Source organism: Camelina sativa, chromosome 7 (genome assembly GCF_000633955.1).
Source record: "Camelina sativa cultivar DH55 chromosome 7, Cs, whole genome shotgun sequence".
Lineage (NCBI taxonomy): Eukaryota > Viridiplantae > Streptophyta > Magnoliopsida > Brassicales > Brassicaceae > Camelina > Camelina sativa.
Genome location: NC_025691.1, coordinates 9,054,951 through 9,078,366, shown reverse-complemented (window position 1 = coordinate 9,078,366; position 23,416 = coordinate 9,054,951). Strand labels below are relative to the sequence as shown.

The 23,416-nt window shown below is 36.5% G+C and overlaps 4 protein-coding genes across 7 annotated transcripts in view; 2 read left to right on the top strand and 2 right to left on the bottom strand.

Moving 5' to 3' along the window:
• The window catches only part of LOC104700772 (auxin response factor 1), a 6,047-nt gene extending 1,536 nt beyond the window's left edge, over window positions 1-4,511 (top strand). For 3 of the 4 annotated variants that reach the window (XM_019227579.1, XM_010416354.2, XM_010416353.2), the window contains exons 2-15: window positions 386-452; window positions 677-792; window positions 1,049-1,144; window positions 1,251-1,307; window positions 1,404-1,556; window positions 1,649-1,733; window positions 1,888-1,978; window positions 2,057-2,221; window positions 2,513-2,632; window positions 2,727-2,802; window positions 2,920-3,091; window positions 3,165-3,634; window positions 3,790-3,980; window positions 4,091-4,511. In XM_019227579.1, coding sequence (XP_019083124.1) covers window positions 416-452; window positions 677-792; window positions 1,049-1,144; window positions 1,251-1,307; window positions 1,404-1,556; window positions 1,649-1,733; window positions 1,888-1,978; window positions 2,057-2,221; window positions 2,513-2,632; window positions 2,727-2,802; window positions 2,920-3,091; window positions 3,165-3,634; window positions 3,790-3,980; window positions 4,091-4,259 — 1,998 coding nt within the window. In that variant the 5' untranslated portion in view covers window positions 386-415 and the 3' untranslated portion in view covers window positions 4,260-4,511. The remainder of the gene's footprint in view (window positions 1-385; window positions 453-676; window positions 793-1,048; window positions 1,145-1,250; window positions 1,308-1,403; window positions 1,557-1,648; window positions 1,734-1,887; window positions 1,979-2,056; window positions 2,222-2,512; window positions 2,633-2,726; window positions 2,803-2,919; window positions 3,092-3,164; window positions 3,635-3,789; window positions 3,981-4,090) is intronic. The other variant, XM_010416355.2, reaches the window with a different exon arrangement.
• LOC104704462 (DExH-box ATP-dependent RNA helicase DExH9-like) lies at window positions 4,481-6,853 on the bottom strand (the record flags this gene model as incomplete). Its single annotated transcript, XM_019227035.1, has 7 exons — window positions 4,481-4,906; window positions 5,002-5,266; window positions 5,441-5,673; window positions 5,759-5,902; window positions 6,040-6,194; window positions 6,290-6,572; window positions 6,662-6,853. Coding segments are annotated over 7 exons (1,551 nt in total), but the record flags the coding sequence as incomplete, so codon positions are not given.
• LOC104704461 (auxin response factor 1-like) lies at window positions 6,928-9,503 on the top strand. The gene is made up of 8 exons (XM_010420545.2): window positions 6,928-6,994; window positions 7,073-7,237; window positions 7,499-7,618; window positions 7,708-7,783; window positions 7,908-8,079; window positions 8,154-8,626; window positions 8,782-8,972; window positions 9,083-9,503. Exons 2-8 carry the CDS (start codon window positions 7,113-7,115, stop codon window positions 9,249-9,251), a joined length of 1,326 nt encoding a protein of 441 aa, XP_010418847.2. The 5' UTR covers window positions 6,928-6,994; window positions 7,073-7,112; the 3' UTR covers window positions 9,252-9,503.
• LOC104700771 (DExH-box ATP-dependent RNA helicase DExH9-like) lies at window positions 9,476-15,492 on the bottom strand. The gene is made up of 14 exons (XM_010416352.2): window positions 15,139-15,492; window positions 14,743-14,943; window positions 14,433-14,651; window positions 13,825-14,154; window positions 12,899-13,003; window positions 12,366-12,476; window positions 11,916-12,166; window positions 11,654-11,777; window positions 11,282-11,564; window positions 11,032-11,186; window positions 10,751-10,894; window positions 10,433-10,665; window positions 9,994-10,258; window positions 9,476-9,898 (listed from the first exon to the last, which is right to left on the bottom strand). The coding sequence occupies exons 1-14, from the start codon at window positions 15,397-15,399 to the stop codon at window positions 9,620-9,622; spliced, it is 2,961 nt and encodes a 986-aa protein (XP_010414654.1). The 5' UTR covers window positions 15,400-15,492; the 3' UTR covers window positions 9,476-9,619.

Here is a 23,416-nt window from a genome sequence, read left to right as displayed (position 1 = left end):
TTTTTGTGTTGCATAGTGTGACTGAAATCTGTTCATTTTTGGTATGTTTGTGAGTAGGTTCTTGTCTTGCTTTTGCTTTTTTTACCTCTTTGTTTTGAGGTGACTGTTGGATTACTCTTCAATTTGGGTAATAATATTTGAGAATCTGAGTCTTGTGGTGTGCTTTAGACAACAATGTAGAACAAAGCAGTTACATAAATGGCCCACATTTTTGTCAGTCAATTTATGAAAGGGTTTTTAAAAAAAAATGTTTTCTACATAATGACATCTATGAGAGTTTTTTTTGTTTGTCTAAATTAGAGTGAGGATAGGTCCATCTTCTTCTTCTGCTCTTTCACAAAGGCATTTCAATCTTATCGTTTTCTCTTCTTTTGTTTTCGCTCAGGTGAAGTTATCGAAATTAAGTGGATTCCAAATGGCAGCTAGCAATCATTCATCTGAAAAACCTGGAGGTTTGTGGATCATTTTGTGTTTATACCATTCTGTCAAGTGTGCATGCTGTTTTCTACTGGGAATTTGCTTTCTAAGCTTGTTTTGGGGATTCTGCATAACTTGGAATGGCTGATTAATGAGTGGAAAAGGGGTTTAAAGCTTTGGAGCAATTTTATTTCAACCATTGCTTTGTTTTTGAGATACATTGTTGCGTCCCATAACCATTTTTTTTGTTTCTTTGTAGGGGTATTAAGTGATGCTCTATGTAGGGAGCTCTGGCATGCCTGTGCTGGACCTCTTGTAACCTTACCTCGTGAAGGGGAACGAGTTTATTATTTCCCTGAAGGCCACATGGGGCAGGTATTCTGGTTATTGTGTTGAATCACTTAACATTGTCATAAAACCGTATCATGCTCATTTGCTAAAGCCAGTTTTGTTAATTGGACTGTTAATTGCCTTGTTGATGCTCTCAAGCTAAAAATAAAATCACAAAAGCATGTGTTGTTGTATAGAGGACATAAATGTACTGTCTGTTTAATTTCACGTGATTAATCGTTTTTTTTCCATCTTATCTGACTATCACATATATGCATTTAACTGGTCACTGCTTATGCAGCTCGAGGCATCAATGCACCAAGGTTTGGAGCAACAGATGCCTTCCTTCGATCTCCCATCTAAGATTCTCTGTAAAGTGATCAACATCCAGCGCAGGGTAGGCTAAATAATGTGATATATGACAAAATTTCCCTACTTTTTCTTTATGAAATGTGTTGGCTAAATGATTTTATACCTTGTTGTGCTTCACTTTGCAAGCTCAGGCAGAGCCCGACACTGACGAAGTATATGCACAAATAACCTTACTGCCAGAACTGGATGTAAGCAAATTTGATGATTTAGTGTTTTACAGAATACGGTTTTATGTTTTGTTTTCCTGTTCTTGATTTGGTGAAACTATTGTGTTTGGTTATCAGCAAAGCGAACCAATCAGCCCAGATGCCCCTGTTCAAGAACCTGAAAAGTGCACAGTACATTCATTCTGCAAGACACTAACTGCTTCGGACACAAGCACACATGGTGGATTCTCTGTGCTACGGAGACATGCAGATGATTGTCTTCCACCCTTGGTCAGACTTTCATCCGGTGTTCTTGTTCCTTTTTGGGAACACCTCCAACTCTCTTGTTCCTTTTTTGTAATACTTTGCTTTCTCTTTTTTAGGATATGTCCCAACAACCACCGTGGCAAGAATTGGTTGCAACTGATTTGCACAATAATGAATGGCATTTTAGGCACATTTTCCGAGGTAATACACTTGGTATCTTATTATGAGGTGATCTTTAAACTGCGGTTCTGTAACCCCAATGCTACTGCTACTGGAAACTTTGTAAAGCTTTACATAATTCTGCAATAATATTGTTGTTTCACGTTTGTTAAATATCACGAGTTTGTGATTACAGGGCAACCAAGGCGCCATTTGCTAACAACTGGATGGAGTGTTTTTGTTAGCTCGAAGAAACTAGTGGCGGGTGATGCGTTCATATTCTTGAGGCAAGTTCGTCATTTCATTTGTCTGGATATTATTTCTGCCATAAACGGCTGAGCATGTGACATAGTATTGTCTTTCAGAGGTGAGAATGAAGAGCTCCGAGTAGGTGTTAGGAGGCACATGAGACAACAGATGAATATCCCATCATCTGTTATCTCAAGTCATAGCATGCATATCGGGGTCCTTGCGACTGCAGCTCATGCCATTACAACAGGAACAATCTTTTCTGTCTTCTACAAGCCAAGGTCCGGTTATTCTTGCTGTAGTTTAATTGAGTCATTGACTGGGAATAAAATCCTAAAAGCAATTTAATGCCATCAAATGGTCCAGAACACATCAGTTCCTGCATCGGATTGTCAGCTTAATTTAGAAAACTTAACTTTTGCTATGTTAGATGTGTCTAACCAGTCAGGAAAGACACACCAGCTGGTCTTTTAACAAATATGCATCTTATGCATTTGAGTTACTGTTGCTTGCATATGCTTGATGATAATCATTTGGCTGCAAATCCAGGCTGACGTATCTTCTATTATCAGGACAAGTAGGTCAGAGTTTATTGTGAGCGTCAATAGGTATCTCGAAGCTAAAACACAGAAGCTGTCTGTAGGCATGCGTTTCAAGATGAGATTCGAGGGTGAAGAAGCTCCCGAGAAAAGGTATCACATCTAACTATCTTGATTTCTTTTTGCTAGTAAAGCTGAATGCAATATAATTTCTTGTCTTTTTTTCTTTTCTGTTTTAACTATGCAGGTTCAGTGGCACGATAGTTGGCGTTCAGGAAAACAATTCTTCGGTTTGGCATGATTCTGAATGGAGATCGCTGAAGGTTAGAATATTCTACTGTTATACTTTGCAGTGGAGCAAGTTATAGATTTGTATTTCTAGTTGAATGAATAGAGTGATGCATCTTAATATGCTCGTTGGCAATCTGATAATGCTTTAGGTTCAATGGGACGAGCCCTCATCTGTATTTCGTCCTGAGAGAGTTTCACCATGGGAACTTGAGCCCCTAGTTGCAAATAATACCCCTTCCTCACAACCTCAGCCTCCACAAAGGAACAAACGACCGAGACCTCCTGGTTTGCCTACACCAATTCCCGGTCCATCTGCTCCAGGTATTCTGTGTTCCTTTCTCTTTTGAAATGGTCGTTGTGGCACTCTGGCTCTATTTATTTATGCTCTCTTCAGTTACTCCAGATGGTGTGTGGAAATCCCCGGCAGATACTCCTTCCTCGGTGCCATTATTCTCTCCTCCTGCCAAAGCTGCTATGTTTAGTCATGGTGGGAACAAATCATTTGGAGTATCCCTTGGATCAGCCTTTTGGCCCATCCATGCATATAGTGCTGCTGAATCCTTTGCTTCAGCGTTTAACAATGAATCTACTGAAAAGAAACAAACCAATGGAAATGTCTGCAGGCTCTTTGGGTTTGAGCTAGTTGAAAATGTTAACGTGGATGAATGTTTTTCTGCTGCTTCTGTGTCTGGTGCTGTCGCTGTAGATCAACCTGTACCATCCAATGAGTTTGACTCTGGTCAGCAACCTGAGCCGTTAAACATCAACCAATCTGATATTCCGTCAGGAAGTGGTGACCCTGAGAAATCCTCTTTGAGGTCTCCTCAAGAATCACAAAGTAGACAGATACGTAGCTGCACAAAGGTGATTATTACCCTCTTGGATCATTCACTCTATCAAAATCTAGTTTTGTTTTTGTTTTAGGTCACAACTCTAATATTGTCAGGGTTATCAGAATCTTTACAGTGACTGCGTCTTGCTTTGGACTAAAAGAATGTTTTCTTGGCAATTTGATTTAGGTGCACATGCAAGGCAGTGCAGTAGGGAGAGCTGTTGATCTGACAAGGTCAGAGTGCTACGAAGATCTGTTTAAGAAACTGGAAGAGATGTTCGATATCAAGGGTGAACTCTTAGAATCTACCAGGAAATGGCAGGTTGTTTACACCGATGATGAAGATGACATGATGATGGTTGGTGATGATCCATGGAAGTAAGTGCTGGTCTCAAGAAACACAGCAGCGTTTAAACTGTTGAGTATCATCTACTGTAATGTGTCATTTAATGTTGATGATCATTCTGGCCTTCTGTTTTGTGATGCAGTGAGTTCTGTGGAATGGTGAGAAAGATATTCATCTACACACCGGAGGAAGTGAAGAAACTTTCACCCAAGAACAAACTCACAGTCAATGCGAGGATGCAGCCAAAAAATGATGTAGATGAAAATGGGAACATAGAGGGCAGGTCATCGTCTATGGCTGGCTCAAGATGAGTATATCACTGTTATGCTCTAAATGCACTTGCCACGTAGTAAAGATGAAAGCAGAAGCAAGAGATCGCTAGACAATTTGATAATTGAGATGTTTGTGTATAGCAATGAAGTTTTATGTCTTCAGATCTTATGAATTCACTTAGATGTAAACGTTTTGAGGAGTTGTGTAGCTTAAATGTGGAATTAAGATTCACGTCTAGTTCTACGTGAAACAATGGTCATGGTCAAAAATAAAATTACGAAATTAAATTACCTCTTGGTTTTATAGTTCTAGTACAAATTATGAGGCCTTCAAAAATATATGAACGTACAAACAAAATTCCTTGCTTTTGTTTCGATCTTGTTGCCAGGATGAAATAAGCACGACATCACAAGTAGAGAGATGCTGCAAATACAATGTCTCTTTTGATCTTAGAAACAGCTTCTTCTAGTTTAGCTTCAAGCTGTGTTTCTCCTATAGATTTTGCAGCTACTATGAGCTGTTGCAGAACTTCCTCCATTCTCCTTATCGCTCTGATCAAGCTCCCTTCGAAAACACGAACAATCTTCATGACCTCAAAGAATTTAGACCCTTTTGCCCAAGCATACACCGCCTCCATTATATCCGGTCTGAACGATTGCACAAAATTCTCCACATCAATTTCGACCTGTCACAAGTCATAAAAGACAGAAAGTTATGGACCAAAGCTTCATAGTCGAGTTTTCTTGGATGAGCGCAGGGAGAGAATGTTTTAGTGAATACCTTGCAGTCAAGCTGAAGTTCAGCAACACGCCTAGCTGTGTCTTGTAACTGTATGAAGAGCAAGTCGAGTTCTTCTCGGGGTTTAGCGGCGTCAGGGAGTCTCTCTCGCCACACAAAGCAAGAAAGGAGAGAAACCAACTCCTCCACCTTTGCATCCTTGAAGACACCACTGAACATTAGCTCCGTTAACGTCAATTCTTCTGCACTGCTGATTTCACATGCAACCTTCCCCTTCAACTCCACGACATTATCACTATTGGTGTATCTGCATTTCAATAGCAATAATGATATAAATAAAGCTAATAGAGTTATCAGTGGAGTATTACACTTCTGTGACTTTAAAGAGGGCAGAAGAGATTGATGCAGCTGATGTATAAGATTGAGTTGGTTTCATAAGAATATTTCGAAAGTGAATGGTATAAATTTAGTAAATACTTACCCTAGCCTTCGTAAAACACGCTTTCTGGCCTTGAGTTCATCTTTAAACGCCAATGTTGTTGATGATCGGACAGTTTTCTTAAGTGACTTGATCTTGGCTGTTAGCTCTTCCTTCATGTGTAGAACTTTCAGCTTTTCTGTTATGAGCGGCGATTTCGCAATTTTGTGTTTTTCAAATAGGTTTTCCAGGGCCTCCAGGCGACGAACTGTCTTTTTGTAAGAGCTGCTCTTAATCTAATGAAATTAAAGTTGTATTCATCTCTTGTGACAAATGAAAATATAGCAGAAGCAGAGAAGCATCGGGGGAAAAACAAACTACCTTCATATCAACTTCAGGATCTAGGGGTATTCCATCGGGATGTCTAGAGAGTAACTCAGAAACCTTCTTCAGAGCATTCTCTCGAGCTTCCAGTGGTACAAGATCTTTTGGTATATTCATGATTGCACTGCTTAAACTCTTAATCTGTCCATGATGAAGAGAAACAATACAATAAGATCATCAATAGCAGAACCCTGAGAATGAGCGGCAAAAGAATGTATATAACATTATATAGGACTACGAAGACAAGAAAAGAAAATTAAACAGAGCAGCCATGATACCTGAGATAAAGGAACAGTGACCACAACAGGCTCACCACGTTCCTTAATTGGCACAGCCTTAACTTTCTTTTTGCCAACGCCATCTTTGCTAACCATACATCTAGTTAATACATCTACGGTGTAGTTTGCATCCTCTGGTCTTCTATTATCATCATCTGGATAAATTGGTCATGTCAAGACGGAATCATCACACTGTTTGAAGGGATTCCAAAATAACATTAAACCGAAAATTATTTCTCAGAATTCTAACCTTCAAATAAGCTTTTGACTTTGTTGAATTTCATTATTACTCCCCAGGTATCCTGATCTTCAATGCTGAATGATTGTTGCTCTTCATCATCATTTGTGCAATCGAGACAAACAGCTCTGTTTGGCAGCAAAAAGGGTAAGCAGTACTTTGGGGTGAACACAATTTCACATATATCCTTCTTCAGACTCTTATGTTGGAAAATGAGGTTATAGTAGTTTTTTAAACTTTCTTCTTCTTCAATCACCATAGAGTTTCTCTCTTTTTCCAGGGATTTTATTTGCTTCTGCATAAATCAGAACACAATCAGATCATTTGCATAAGGGGGACATTATTTAACCAAGAAATCTAACATTTAGCATTATGCAACTGCACCTCGAGATCAGGTATAGCACGGTCAGCTTGAAACTGAAAGAACGAATTGCGGAGAAGATTCTCAGGATCACCTTCTTCACATCGCAACTGATTTAGAAGCATGTTATAGCTCAAATGGAAGGCACTGATTATAAAAAATGAAACAAAACCGTCTAGATCAATAATTATGTCAAGAAGTCTAACGCTCTTAAAGCAGAACTATCAATCAGGTATATCATTTTCTACCCGGTGGATTTAATATATCTGATACTTAACAATANTGCTAACAACTGGATGGAGTGTTTTTGTTAGCTCGAAGAAACTAGTGGCTGGTGATGCTTTCATTTTCTTAAGGCAAGTTCGTCATTTCATTTGTCTACATATTATTTCTGCCATAAACGACTGAGCATGTGACATAGAATTGTCTTTCAGAGGTGAGAATGAAGAGCTCCGAGTAGGTGTTAGGAGGCACATGAGACAACAGATGAATATCCCATCATCTGTTATCTCAAGTCATAGCATGCATATCGGGGTCCTTGCGACTGCAGCTCATGCCATTACAACAGGAACAATCTTTTCTGTCTTCTACAAGCCAAGGTTCGGCTATTCTTGATGTAGTTTAATTGAGTCATTGACCATCAAATGGTCCAGAACGCATCAATTGCTGCATCGGATTGTCAGCTTAATTTAGAAAACTTAACTTTTGCTATGTTAGATGTATCTAGCCAGTCTCGACAGACACACCAGCTGGTCTTTTTTTCTAATGTGCATCTTATGCCTTTGAGTTACTGTTCCTAGCATATGCTTGATGATAATCATTTGGCTGAAAATTCAGGCTGACATATCTTCTATTATCAGGACAAGTAGGTCAGAGTTTATTGTGAGCGTCAATAGGTATCTCGAAGCTAAGACACAGAAGCTGTCTGTAGGCATGCGTTTCAAGATGAGATTCGAGGGTGAAGAAGCTCCCGAGAAAAGGTATCACATCTAACTATCTTGTTTTCTTTTTGCTGATAAAGCTGAAAGCAATATAATTTCTCGTCTTTTTTTATGTTTTAACTATGCAGGTTCAGTGGCACAATAGTTGGCGTTCAGGAAAACAATTCTTCGGTTTGGCATGATTCTGAATGGAGATCGCTGAAGGTTAGAGTATTCTACTGTTATACTTTGCAGTGGAGCAAGTTATAGATCTGTATTTCTAGTTGAATGAATAGATTGATGCATCTTAATACTTAATATGCTCGTTGGCAATCTGATAATGCTTCAGGTTCAATGGGACGAGCCCTCATCTGTATTTCGTCCTGAGAGAGTTTCACCATGGGAACTTGAGCCCCTAGTTGCAAATAATATCCCTTCCTCACAACCTCAGCCTCCACAAAGGAACAAACGACCGAGACCTCCTGGTTTGCCTACACCAATTCCCTGTCCATCTGCTCAAGGTATTCTGTGTTCCTTTCTCTTTTGAAATGGTCGTTGTGGCAGCTCTGGCTCTTTTTATTTATGCTCTCTTCAGTTACTCCAGATGGTGTGTGGAAATCCCCGGCAGATACTCCTTCCTCGGTGCCATTATTCTCTCCTCCTGCCAAAGCTGCTATGTTTAGTCATGGTGGGAACAAATCATTTGGAGTATCCCTTGGATCAGCCTTTTGGCCCACCCATGCAGATAGTGCTGCTGAATCCTTTGCTTCAGCGTTTAACAATGAATCTACTGAAAAGAAACAAACCAATGGAAATGTCTGCAGGCTTTTTGGGTTTGAGCTAGTTGAAAATGTTAACGTGGATGAATGTTTTTCTGCTGCTTCTGTGTCTACTGGTGCTGTCGCTGTAGATCAACCTGTACCATCCAATGAGTTTGACTCTGGTCAGCAACCTGAGCCGTTAAACATCAACCAATCTGATATTCCGTCAGGAAGTGGTGACCCTGAGAAATCCTCTTTGAGGTCTCCTCAAGAATCACAAAGTAGACAGATACGTAGCTGCACAAAGGTGATTATTACCCTCTTGGATCATTCACTCTATCAAAATCTAGTTTTGTTTTTGTTTTAGGTCACAACTCTAATATTGTCAGGGTTATCAGAATCTTTACAGTGACTGCGTCTTGCTTTGGACTAAAAGAATGTTTTCTTGGCAATTTGATTTAGGTGCACATGCAAGGCAGTGCAGTAGGGAGAGCTGTTGATCTGACAAGGTCAGAGTGCTACGAAGATCTGTTTAAGAAACTGGAAGAGATGTTCGATATCAAGGGTGAACTCTTAGAATCTACCAGGAAATGGCAGGTTGTTTACACCGATGATGAAGATGACATGATGATGGTTGGTGATGATCCATGGAAGTAAGTGCTGGTCTCAAGAAACACAGCAGCGTTTAAACTGTTGAGCATCATCTACTGTAATGTGTCATTTAATGTTGATGATCATTCTGGCCTTCTGTTTTGTGATGCAGTGAGTTCTGTGGAATGGTGAGAAAGATATTCATCTACACACCGGAGGAAGTGAAGAAACTTTCACCCAAGAACAAACTCACAGTCAATGCGAGGATGCAGCCAAAAAATGATGTAGATGAAAATGGGAACATAGAGGGCAGGTCATCGTCTATGGCTGGCTCAAGATGAGTATATCACTGTTATGCTCTAAATGCACTTGCCACGTAGTAAAGATGAAAGCAGAAGCAAGAGATCGCTAGACAATTTGATAATTGAGATGTTTGTGTATAGCAATGAAGTTTTATGTCTTCAGATCTTATGAATTCACTTAGATGTAAACGTTTTGAGGAGTTGTGTAGCTTAAATGTGGAATTAAGATTCACGTCTAGTTCTACGTGAAACAATGGTCATGGTCAAAAATAAAATTACGAAATTAAATTACCTCTTGGTTTTATAGTTCTAGTACAAATTATGAGGCCTTCAAAAATATATGAACGTACAAACAAAATTCCTTGCTTTTGTTTCGATCTTGTTGCCAGGATGAAATAAGCACGACATCACAAGTAGAGAGATGCTGCAAATACAATGTCTCTTTTGATCTTAGAAACAGCTTCTTCTAGTTTAGCTTCAAGCTGTGTTTCTCCTATAGATTTTGCAGCTACTATGAGCTGTTGCAGAACTTCCTCCATTCTCCTTATCGCTCTGATCAAGCTCCCTTCGAAAACACGAACAATCTTCATGACCTCAAAGAATTTAGACCCTTTTGCCCAAGCATACACCGCCTCCATTATATCCGGTCTGAACGATTGCACAAAATTCTCCACATCAATTTCGACCTGTCACAAGTCATAAAAGACAGAAAGTTATGGACCAAAGCTTCATAGTCGAGTTTTCTTGGATGAGCGCAGGGAGAGAATGTTTTAGTGAATACCTTGCAGTCAAGCTGAAGTTCAGCAACACGCCTAGCTGTGTCTTGTAACTGTATGAAGAGCAAGTCGAGTTCTTCTCGGGGTTTAGCGGCGTCAGGGAGTCTCTCTCGCCACACAAAGCAAGAAAGGAGAGAAACCAACTCCTCCACCTTTGCATCCTTGAAGACACCACTGAACATTAGCTCCGTTAACGTCAATTCTTCTGCACTGCTGATTTCACATGCAACCTTCCCCTTCAACTCCACGACATTATCACTATTGGTGTATCTGCATTTCAATAGCAATAATGATATAAATAAAGCTAATAGAGTTATCAGTGGAGTATTACACTTCTGTGACTTTAAAGAGGGCAGAAGAGATTGATGCAGCTGATGTATAAGATTGAGTTGGTTTCATAAGAATATTTCGAAAGTGAATGGTATAAATTTAGTAAATACTTACCCTAGCCTTCGTAAAACACGCTTTCTGGCCTTGAGTTCATCTTTAAACGCCAATGTTGTTGATGATCGGACAGTTTTCTTAAGTGACTTGATCTTGGCTGTTAGCTCTTCCTTCATGTGTAGAACTTTCAGCTTTTCTGTTATGAGCGGCGATTTCGCAATTTTGTGTTTTTCAAATAGGTTTTCCAGGGCCTCCAGGCGACGAACTGTCTTTTTGTAAGAGCTGCTCTTAATCTAATGAAATTAAAGTTGTATTCATCTCTTGTGACAAATGAAAATATAGCAGAAGCAGAGAAGCATCGGGGGAAAAACAAACTACCTTCATATCAACTTCAGGATCTAGGGGTATTCCATCGGGATGTCTAGAGAGTAACTCAGAAACCTTCTTCAGAGCATTCTCTCGAGCTTCCAGTGGTACAAGATCTTTTGGTATATTCATGATTGCACTGCTTAAACTCTTAATCTGTCCATGATGAAGAGAAACAATACAATAAGATCATCAATAGCAGAACCCTGAGAATGAGCGGCAAAAGAATGTATATAACATTATATAGGACTACGAAGACAAGAAAAGAAAATTAAACAGAGCAGCCATGATACCTGAGATAAAGGAACAGTGACCACAACAGGCTCACCACGTTCCTTAATTGGCACAGCCTTAACTTTCTTTTTGCCAACGCCATCTTTGCTAACCATACATCTAGTTAATACATCTACGGTGTAGTTTGCATCCTCTGGTCTTCTATTATCATCATCTGGATAAATTGGTCATGTCAAGACGGAATCATCACACTGTTTGAAGGGATTCCAAAATAACATTAAACCGAAAATTATTTCTCAGAATTCTAACCTTCAAATAAGCTTTTGACTTTGTTGAATTTCATTATTACTCCCCAGGTATCCTGATCTTCAATGCTGAATGATTGTTGCTCTTCATCATCATTTGTGCAATCGAGACAAACAGCTCTGTTTGGCAGCAAAAAGGGTAAGCAGTACTTTGGGGTGAACACAATTTCACATATATCCTTCTTCAGACTCTTATGTTGGAAAATGAGGTTATAGTAGTTTTTTAAACTTTCTTCTTCTTCAATCACCATAGAGTTTCTCTCTTTTTCCAGGGATTTTATTTGCTTCTGCATAAATCAGAACACAATCAGATCATTTGCATAAGGGGGACATTATTTAACCAAGAAATCTAACATTTAGCATTATGCAACTGCACCTCGAGATCAGGTATAGCACGGTCAGCTTGAAACTGAAAGAACGAATTGCGGAGAAGATTCTCAGGATCACCTTCTTCACATCGCAACTGATTTAGAAGCATGTTATAGCTCAAATGGAAGGCACTGATTATAAAAAATGAAACAAAACCGTCTAGATCAATAATTATGTCAAGAAGTCTAACGCTCTTAAAGCAGAACTATCAATCAGGTATATCATTTTCTACCCGGTGGATTTAATATATCTGATACTTAACAATATACCTGTTCAAAGAATCAGCACTTCCTTTGAGCATTGATTTGGCAACAGCGGGTTCCATCTTCTCATCAACCATGAGGATACAGATACCTCGTTTGTCAATACCTCGACGTCCAGCACGACCACTCATCTGTATATATTCTCCACTTGATAACCACCGGAACTTGTCTCCATCAAACTTACGTACATTTGTAAAAACAACTGTCTTTGCCGGCATGTTTAACCCAATACTAAATGTCTCTGTAGCAAACAAACACTAAAAGAAAATACTTCAAACTTAAGTAGTAATGACAAAGTGAGAAAGAGTAAACACAATTCAAAATAGGAAAACTTAAGTTAATGATGTATGCCAAACAGAGTTAAGGAACACATCATAAAATTATTTACCGGTAACCAGATCAAGAAGGTAGCAAAAATTGAGACTATGGAAATTTTAACTCTACTGCTTCACCCACCTTAATAAGACCTTCTTGAAACAATATCTCAATTACTTCTTTCAAAATTGGAAGCAGTCCCGAGTGATGAACGCCTATACCTCGTTTTAAGATGGGTAAAATATTTGACACCTGCAGTACATGAAGACATAAATTATGTCACTTTCCCCACAGAAAAAAATACATTCAACAAGTCAAATCGCATCTGAAACTAGATCAACTAAACAAGCACCAAAATGACTATTAATTCAACATCAGGAGTATAAGGAATATATGCTTTTACATTGTTAGTAACAAGGCATACAAAATATTAAATAAAAATTGAGATAAAAGAAGCGAGGTCGGTGGGTAATCCACAACTAGTAAGCCAACAAAACTAGCCATCACCTACAGAGATGTGCACAGGAACATCCTAGCACACAGAGAACCTCACAGCATTTAAACATAACAATATGTTTCACGAAATTGTGGAAAGTATTCACAAAGGTTATATAGGTTAAGGTGCATTATACAAACTCTCAGGCATCTTAGAAAGAGATTTAATGAATGCTTGCCTGAGGTAGCTTCTTATCATCATCTGAAAGCATATCAATTGCGCTAGTAAAGATTGTCTCCACAGCGTCTTTCTCATCATCGCTGTTTAAATCCATCTTAGACATCTGTGGAACAAACATATAGGCATTATACTCACGTTCTAACAGTAGGTAAGAGCCACATCACGCAGACAATGAACTTCAGATTTAAAATACACATAGAACAAGACAGGCCACGGAGTCACTGCAAGGTTTCAGGTAAACACATTATAATATCATAAAAACAAGTTGCCACAGAGTCACTGCAAGGTTTCAGGTAAACACATCATAATATCATAAAAATAAGTTTTGAACAGTCTATACAAAAGAAATATATGAAGAGAGCGTTGTAGCAATGTAATAACAGACTGTCAAGATTATGATTGTAGAAACTTTTTTTAATTTGGTGGTGGGAACAGTATACTATAGACAAGTCTTGATTCAAGTGAGGACTTCTTTTGCGAACCAACTCCTATAACCGATCCCAAGATACCCAGAAAATTCACCTTTTCTTTACGTACTAACTCTATTGAACCTCTATCAGGACTAACAGACTCCAGCAAGAGAGTTTTTCTGAGCTAGCTAAGACAAATACCTTAGTAGTCAACAGACATAACTAGTTTCTGAAAGAATTAAAAACACAAATGAATAAGATTGATCCCAAACAAAAAGAAGAAAACGAACAAAAGAAACACCTAAGTTTTTGGACAAATTTTCTAATTTTTAGCAGACTCAAATCAGATACCTGTTTTGCCAATAGTTACAAAAAAAAAGACCATACCCCAAAATGAGATGAAATTCTCATATGACCGGGTTATTCAGGGATTTGGAAAGAGGTCAAATAAATATATTATTTGGTAAATGATATATTTACTTGCACCATAAAAACAAAAGAGGAGGAAACTAACCTGCGTAGCAAGTGTCTCACATTCCTTTTTGCTGAAACTGAACAAAATCACGGGATCATATTGCCGCTGAATTATCATTTTCACCAATTTGAAAATGTCACTTTCTTCACCAAATTTTCCAATCACTAATCCCTTATGAGACTTTCCATTCTTGTCACCCTCATTAGTCGGAACCAGTGCGTTAAGAGATTTCTGGAAGCTATCCTCATGAAATTTAGCCTTCTCGTCAACAACCAAGTAAAGTCCATTACCTCCAGCAGGAAAGACATAGTGCTGAAGTGGAGTTGGCCGATAATCAGTGTAAACAATGTGGCATGGTTGTTGGTGAACCTGAAATACCAATTCTATAATCACATCTCCAGAGCAACCACACCAAATAAAAATAAAAATAAAAATTTCTTTTGAATAGGCTTTATACTATGTCTACTCAAAGAAACACCATATATATATATATGAAACCTACATTACATTTCGCCAAGACGTGTTTCTATTTCCTCCAACATAATTAAACGATATGTACAAGGTGATACGAGAATGTGCATAAACGGTATATATTGTACTAATCCAATCACAGAAGAGAGGTAGCAGGGCTAGCAAGAGTGATATACCTTAGCAACCCAATCCGCAAACTCCTTGGCATTGGGAACAGTTGCAGAAAGAAACACAAAACGAGAATTCTTCGGAGCCATTACAATACTTTCTTCCCAAACCACACCTCTTTCACTATCTCGCATGTAATGCACCTCATCAAAAATAATCCAGGCAACCTCCCGCATAACCTCTGACCCTTTGTACTGCATGCTACGCAAAATCTCCGTGGTCATGACCTAAAACAAAATACAAAAAAAAAAACTAAGAACAGATAGCAAATAAAACAATCTCTGAGACAGCACAAAAAGGAACAGTAAAGATACTTACAAGGCAAGAGGCATTAGGATCAATTGTAACATCCCCAGTCATCAAACCAACATCAGCAAACTCTTCTTTAAAATCTCTGTACTTCTGATTACTAAGTGCCTTTATAGGAGAAGTGTAGATAACCCTCTGGTTTTCCTTCAAAGACATGGCAATAGCATAGGATGCCACAACAGTTTTACCAGCAGATGTATGAGCTGAAACCTGAACATGGAACCATACACTTCAGCTTTCTTATTTCCTTCTACATTCAATTGAACTACACTATATACCTAGAAAAGTTTATAACTTCTGATTCTAATCATAGAACTCATTGTAAAGTTCACAGCTTGAACCAAAAGATTGAAACTTTACAGCTTGAAAAATAGAAGCAAAGTTTGAAAACAAATTATAGCATACCATGACTGACTCGCCATTATCGAGACACTTGATAGCTTCAGATTGGAAGGAGTCAAGGGTAAAGGGGAACTCTTTAGCCGGTGGTTTGGTTGTGTCAACGGAGGGAGCAAGAGGAACATAATTTTCAGGGAAAGAAACATCGTGAACGCAACCAACTAGCTCTTCGTTGATGATTTGGGTTGAATCGTCTTCTCTTTGAACCTTCTGCGGCGGAGCGCAATCAGAGGATTCCTCCGCTGATTTTCTCTTCACCGAACCCATGGGAGAATGGTGTGTGTGAGTTCTCCGCCGACGAGTAACGTTGCCGGTGGTTTGCACAAAACGAAGAAGTTGAATACTCTCTCTCTCTCTCTCTCTCTCCACGTGTGTTTTAGGGTTTCCTCTTAGCCCAGTTAGCCCTTTGTAAGGCCCAATTGTTTTTTCTATTCTTTTCATATAGGTTCAATTACAGTATGTTTAATTATTCAGTTTACTTATTAATAAGATCTTTTGGTGAATATAATAAGAATACAAATTTTTAAAATAAGAAGAAAATAATAAAATCACTAAAATAATATGATCTTCGTTATTCTTCTTTATATCTTTAATCGTGATTCCAATCTTTTAATACTACTTTAAATCTTTTTTTTTGTTGTTGTCAAATATACATTTACAATACTTTGGAGGGAAACGTTAAATCATTTTTGGCGAGAAACAGACATTATTTATTGGCGGACGGAACCATAGAGAAGAGTAGAATCACATTTTGAACAAAAAGATAACAAGGTAGCCTCCACAAAGTGCAGCTATGAACATATCTAAAATCACAACTCATCACCTTTCCGTTTTATCTCGAACCTTGTTAAGATCATCCTCTAAACCGGCTTGATTTGTTTTCCGTTTTATCTTGTTTGAGTTTTACTCGCACAGTAACCATTAACCAACTAATGGTGGGGCTAATTGTTGTAAGTGTTACAAGATGATCATACTGAGTCGCTCAAAAGTCAAAAATGAAAAACAATTTTAGCCCAAAGCGTATAAAAAGTTTACTACCGAAATGTACTGTTTCGAAGAACAAAAATTATTATTCAAATTGACCTGATAGCAAATGAGCAATGACTTTTTTGTTTGATCTTTAGGTATTTTTAAGTTTATTTGATAAGTGAATTACAAGGGATGTTTTACTCTATAAATTGGATCGCTAAGCATGAACGGCACTAACTGATTAACAAACTTTTTTTTTTTTTAATATTGAAAAAATGTACTCTCTGTCAGACACGATAATCGAGACAGCTTTTTCGCCATGTTTTCCGACGCCAGTAGAAGCGGTGGAGCTTTGATTCGCCGGTGTCTGGATATCTTTAGTTTTTCTCGACTCCTTTACCATTCTTAATGAGTTTTCCTCCTCTTAGTTCTTCTGTTACCTTACTGCACTTTGCTCGACTCCTGCAACACTTCCTACTCTTAGCGTAATCCATAAATGTATGAACATATGGTTAACGCGTTACAATTTTGTCAATAGTTTGGAAAGTTGCAGCAGTGATCGAGATATTGGTTAATATTGTAGAGAAATTCATGAAAGTTTGTCCTTAAAAAATTAAATTTTTATATATGAAGAAGAATGGAGTTTTGTTCACTATCAAATGGAAAATAGTTGAATAAAATTGTAAAATGTTAGATTAGAAAAATATAGAGACAAAGAGGAAGATAATTGAATAAATCCATGAATGTTTGTATTCATATTCTAATATTTAGAAGTTGTCAAAAATAAAATTATATGAACTTCTTATTAAAAAACAAATTCTAGAGTTATATTCAAGAAATTGAGAAGCTAACATGAATGTAAAATGAAAAAAATGTCATTTAAACCATGAACTTTCAAATTTTGACCATTTAAACCATGAACTTTGTTGTAGGCCATTTAACTGATATAAATTTGAAAGTTTATGGTTTAAGTAACATACATTTACAAGCTCATGGTTTAAATGACCTATATTTAAAAGTTCATGGTTTAAATGACATTTTTCGAATTAAACTTCCATTAAAACAACGTTGTTTTGTCAGTAACGAAGTGATTAACGGCATAGTAACGTCTGTTAGTAGGTCAATTATCGGATTTAACGTCATGTCTTTTTTGGCTTGGTCAACGAAACTTCATGTTTAAAAAAGCTAATCAACAAAAGTTAATGTTTTAAATGGCCAAAATTTGAAAGTTCATGGTTTAAATGACATTTCTTAGTTAACCAAAAAACTCTTCGTTACAAAATATAGATCCTTAAATCAAGTTTTTATTTAATATGAATTGTAGAATGATTAAGTCTCTCAAAACAAAGTTGTTTATGCATGTATCTAATAATTTAATTACAAAATGAGAAAACTTATGTGAAGTATTAAAAAAATCAACATCAAATTATATTTTTCAAATTTTCTACAATTTAAAAAACAAAAATAATCAATCTTTACATATATTAAAAAAATATATGTACAATAGCAAAATTATTTTAAAAATGGTAAGTCATAAGCCCGCGCATAGCGCGAATATTCATCTAGTATATTCTAATTTCTTACTTGTGAAACAATTTCATAACGAGGATGACTTCATTGTTTGACGCAGAACAAAACTGATTGTATGGAAAGTGAATCATTTATTCAAATCCCTTGTAAAAGGAATGTCTTCTTCATCCTACTATATTAAATGAAAAATACAAACATGAGACTAATGTAAAAAATTACATTGTCATACCATTGATGTGAAAGCAAATGTTTAATTTTTTTTTAGTAAGGGTAAAGATTTAATTTTAATATTAGAGTAATAAAATCTTTTAAATAATTATTAATTTCAAAAAAATAATATTTTCTTTTTCTAATTAATTATGGACGAAAATTATTAATTAATTTTAAAAATTGTAAACCAATCAGAATTTTTAAGAGTAAAATGTTTTTTATCTAAGTATACATATGATTATTTTAAATAACTATATTTGAAAGATTTTGTTAAGATTTTAAATTATGATTCTCCTATCATATTTCTTTTATATCATTTACAAATTGTTTTGAAATATCATATAATACATATGCTAAATAAGTACGTATAATTTTTCTGAATATGTTGTGATTTGAATTTTTAAAAACAAAGATATATTACCCAATCTATGAAGAAACAAATGTGTTTGTTACAATATTATAATTACTACTTTAAAATATTTCACAAAACAATGATGCAAATACAACAAACAAACGATATAAAACTGTAATATACTTTAAACAAATTTAATACTATAATCTTCTAAAATAATTAGTATTCAAAAAGATATATATATATATATATATATTTATTTACGAAACAATTGCAATATTAAAAACAAATACAGTCTCAAACAAAATAATTTTTTGAATCAAAAATATAACAATAATTTTTATTATTATATTATAGTTTTTGGAAAAATGTAGATTCATGCTTTATAACATGGGATTCTCCTAGTTGGGTTGTAATTAAGAGTATCTATCTTTATATGTTATGGTTTAGATCTGTAGCATTGGTCTTGATATGTTTTGGTTTCCAATCAAACTTTTGGCTTCTGTTAGACTACTACCACCGTACGGAAAAAAGCCATGTTGTTGGTTAATGTTTTATTTTTTTTGTTTTTTTGTTGGTTCTATTCCGAGGCAGCCATTGCATTAACAACAAGTAACAAGTTCCATCTTTATGTTGTGATTAGTAATCTTTAGTGCCGTTCATGCTTTTTTTTTTTTTTTTTTTGTCAAACCATACTTGTATTCATTCAATCAACCCAAAAAGGGGAAACAAAAGTTACACAAAGATACATGATTTTGGAGCACAAACTCACAGCAAAGATGGCATAAATAAAAAAAGCAACAAATATAGAGGATAAGTCTATAGGAACTCGGAAACAGAGGCTGACTAGCAACATGCCACATGCGAGATCATTGTGTGTACACTTCTCTAAATTATTTTGGTGATGCATCTATTTTTTTTGAGACATGTTCTAAACTTCTCTAAATTATTAGTTAAATATTGAAATTGTTTGTAAATTAAAAAAAAAAGAATAGAAGACATGGAAGATGTTTTATATTCCTTTTAATTTAGGTTTATTTGCTTTTAAGGAGGACAAACAGGGGGCACTCTCTCGATTGCTGACATGTCATTCAAATGGAGAGAGTTGGCCATCTTTCATAATATAGATTATTTCCCCTTGTGTTGTTGGAGAGCGAATTCGAATAAGTGGAATGTGATTGACTTTTCGGTGATCTTCTCCTCCTTTGGCAACATTCTTCTCAAATCCTCTTTCTTTTGTGCTGATAGTCAGTTCTTTTAACGAAGTGATAAATCTAAGCCCATTTGGAAGTTTCTTAAACATTGGCTCCATATCCATAGTGAGAGTATGAAGACGTGACATGGAGCCTTTTTGCACCAGCCACTCTTGCAACCATTCTAATCCAACTATTTTAAGCGTGTGCAGTTGAGGAAATCCACAGCTCGAGCAAACCATTACCCTCCCAACAAAAGTTTTATACTCTATAATAACCTACTTTAGTCGTAGTACCTTCTCTAGTATCAGCATTGGATCCTCCACCAAGAAACAACGTTCTAGAGATATGGTTGTAAGATGGGAAGGGAAGTGTTGCACGTCATGTAACTTTGGGTTATACCTCATCAATATCGGTAGTTTGGAATTAACGAAAGGCGTGGAATCTATAGAAAGATTTTCCAAGTGTCCCAATTTACTTAAGAGTTGAAGATAGAGTTTCCATACTCCACCCTTCTTTTCCATTGATATAGATTGAGAGACTCTTTAGCCTTTTCATACCGTGAAGATCTGTCAGACTGCTATGATATGATGAGAAGTTCATTAACTTCTCCAATTTGAGTAGATTACCCAATTCCAACTTGGTCCTGCCAGGTGTTCTGAATGGTAAAATGAGGTATCTCAGTTCTAACATATCTTTAAAGACATTGGGCATGTTGGTCAGACCAGAAACTATTTTTAGATTTTAATAGAGCAGCGACTTCAGGTTCCGCAAAGATGAAGTTAGATACAGATGCCCCAGCTAAACTCAAATACTTCAAGTGGATGAGCTTTCCAATATTAGAGGGTAACTTCCTTCCCTTGAAATCAACGCCACTGAGATCATATGACAACACTAAAGAGCATATGACATTCATCTCCATTTTCATCTTCTATCTCTTCAAGACTTAGGTTTGCTCTCTCACTTCGTTTAAGTCTGCAATCTTTAGCTATGTGCCCTGATCTATCACACACATAGCATTTTCTTTCACCGGTCGCTCTCTTTTGTGGAACAGCTCTGTTCTTCTTTCTCCAACAGTTTACCTCACTGTGACTGTTTATTTTACACACGCCACACCACTTCTTGGTCTTCTCATGGCGTTTGTTTTGCTTGTTTCCTTTACTCGAACCAAGCTTTTCTCCATAAAACACACCCTCATTGATACGTTCTTCTCGGAGACTTAAGCGCTTCTCATGCACTTTCAAAGTACCTATCATCTCTGTAATAGAGAGAGTTGATAGATCCTTTGTTTGTTCCAGGACGAAAACGATGCTATCAAACTTTTGCAGCAAGGAGATAAGAACCTTTTGAACCAATTGGTTATCGGTCTTGTCTTCACCATGAACTTTCAGTTGATTACTCACGTTTATCAACTTGGTTGTGAAATCATTAATGGTTTCACCTTCCTTCATCTTCAGATTTTCATATTCTCTTCTCAAAGTCTGAAGATTAATCATTCGTACTTGTGAACTTCCTTGGCACTCCATTTCCAAAGTGTCCAAGCTTCTCTTGCGTTTGATGCGGGAGCAATTCTCGAAAATATTGAATTCGAAACTGCACTTTGAAGGATTTGAAGAGCCATCATATCCTTCATCACTTGATTATCTCTCTCTTTGATTAACGCTGGTGAGTTTTCAGGAGACGAACTCAACGCTATTCCATTTTCGATGACATCCCACAACTTCCGTTTCTTCAAGATGGTTATCATCTTGATTTTCCAAAAGCCATATGATCCACCATTGAAGATTGGAATAACTTGTTGCGTTGTTGTCTCCATAGCTCTGATACCATGTAAGAGTTTGAACTGTCAAAGTTGTTAAGGATCGGACAACACAGATTTTACTCTGTTTTGTCTTTCTCTCTCTGTATTTTTTTTCTTTTTTGATAACTCAGGAGTGATCCTAAAGGCTTGCTAGGCACAAAGACTAATCTCCTGGGGCCGGGGGAAACCATGTTAAATTTTGAACCCCCGTAGCCAATATTACTCGAACCCAGGTGGCGGGACTTTTCTCTCTGTATTTTTTTTTACACTCAATGTATTCTTCTTTTATGTAATGCTCGATTCTTGTAAACGAAAACCACACTCTTTTATTAGATATATAAAGTGTATTTATAGGTTTACATGACACATTTTGACTAAGGGAAATGTCTCTAGATGACAACCTAATGTTGAGACACACACATACATGTATAACTGTTTTGCAGTTAATGATTCTCTCTGTATCTCTTCGGTGTAAGATACGAATAATTTATACATAACACAAATCAATTACTTAACTATATATAATATACGACTCTTCTAAAATAATAAATTGAAGACTTGATCACATTCAACAGCTTGGACCTTTTGTAAAAGATTTTTTTTTTTTTTAGAGCAATAATGCCCAACAACACTAGGTCATTTTTGATTAATAATCAAATAGTAATCAGATTTCAGGTTTGTTAAATGCCATTTATACAATAGCCAAAATTTAAATCCTAGTTTTGTCGAATTTTGAAGATTTTGAAAGTTTGTGTTGTCTATAGATGAATACAACTAGTTTGTGCCGCATTGTGATCTGAGTCGACAAATATAGGAGGAGAAATAATTTGGTTACAGTTATTGAAGTAGTTTAGCAAACTCAACCCTTGTTAATTTTACAAAAGCTAAGTGGCTATATTACTCTTATTCATTTCTGGCTCACCTGTCGAAATCACTTTTTTTTCTCCTTGTCCTTCGGAAGAAGAAAGATGATTGTTCTTTAGCTATGAAGTCTCAGCTTATTATTGTTATATGGGAGTCACCGAGTAAGATTGGACTTGGTAGCCAAAGTTGAACAGATCTAGATTAAAATAAGACCTTGTGCAGTGCACGTTAGAAGATATCTCGCCACTCTAGGCTCTCTGGCTTCAAGCCTCCAACTCCGATGGTTTTATTATTCTTTAATTAAGTGATCCTTAATCTCCGTTAAATCTCTGACTAATTAAGAAGAACAGATTGCCTTTTGTAGAAACGAGAGTAAAAGACAAAACCTAATAAAACCAAAACAACAACTGTAAGAAGGTGCTACTAATGGTGGGTGAACAATTCAACACTTGGTGAATTCTACTTCACAATGATAGAAAGAGTCGACATGGAAGGATCAAAAAGCAACGTCGCATGAACGCTTAGCTGCCATAAGCTATTTATCTTTGTGGTAACTTTTCTGACACCTCTAGCTTTAAATTTCGAAAGTCTAAAAGATCGATAGGCCACGCTTTCACGGTTCGTATTTGTACTGAAAATCTTAATCAAACGAGCTTTTACCCTATTTGTTCTGCACGAGATTTCTGTTCTCGTTGAGCTCATTTTAGGACACATGTGTTACCTTGGATTACCTTTGCTAACCAAACGAATGACGACAAATGACTATACACCCCTCATTGAACGAATAAGAAGCAAAATTGGTAGCTCGACGACTCGTCACCTTTCGTTTGCAGGTCGGTTGCAGCTTATCAGTTCAATCATCCAAAGATTCACTAATTTCTGGATGTCAGCATTTCGCTTACCTAGTGCCTGCATCAAGGAAATTGATAGCTTGTGTTGTGCGTTTTTATGGTCTGGTCCTGAATTAAACACAAAAAAGCTAAAGTATCTTGGACAGATGTTTGTCTCCCAAAAGAGGAAGGAGGATTGGGGCTACATTCACTAAACGTTACAAACATGGTACAGTAGAACCTCTATAAATTAATACTTTTTAAATTAATACTAGCTATAAATTAATAATTTTTTCCAGTCGCAAGTTGGGCCGGTGTAAAAAATGATACAATTCGATAAAATAATAAGATAATAATTTTTTAGGAAATCTTATGTAAAAATATGGTCCCAACAATATCATAAATTAATAATGATATAAACTATATATATATATATATATATATATATATATATATATATCTATATATATCCCTAAGAAAGTTTAGTGAAATATGACTCTATTAATAATGAGATAATTGTTTTTTACATGTAACT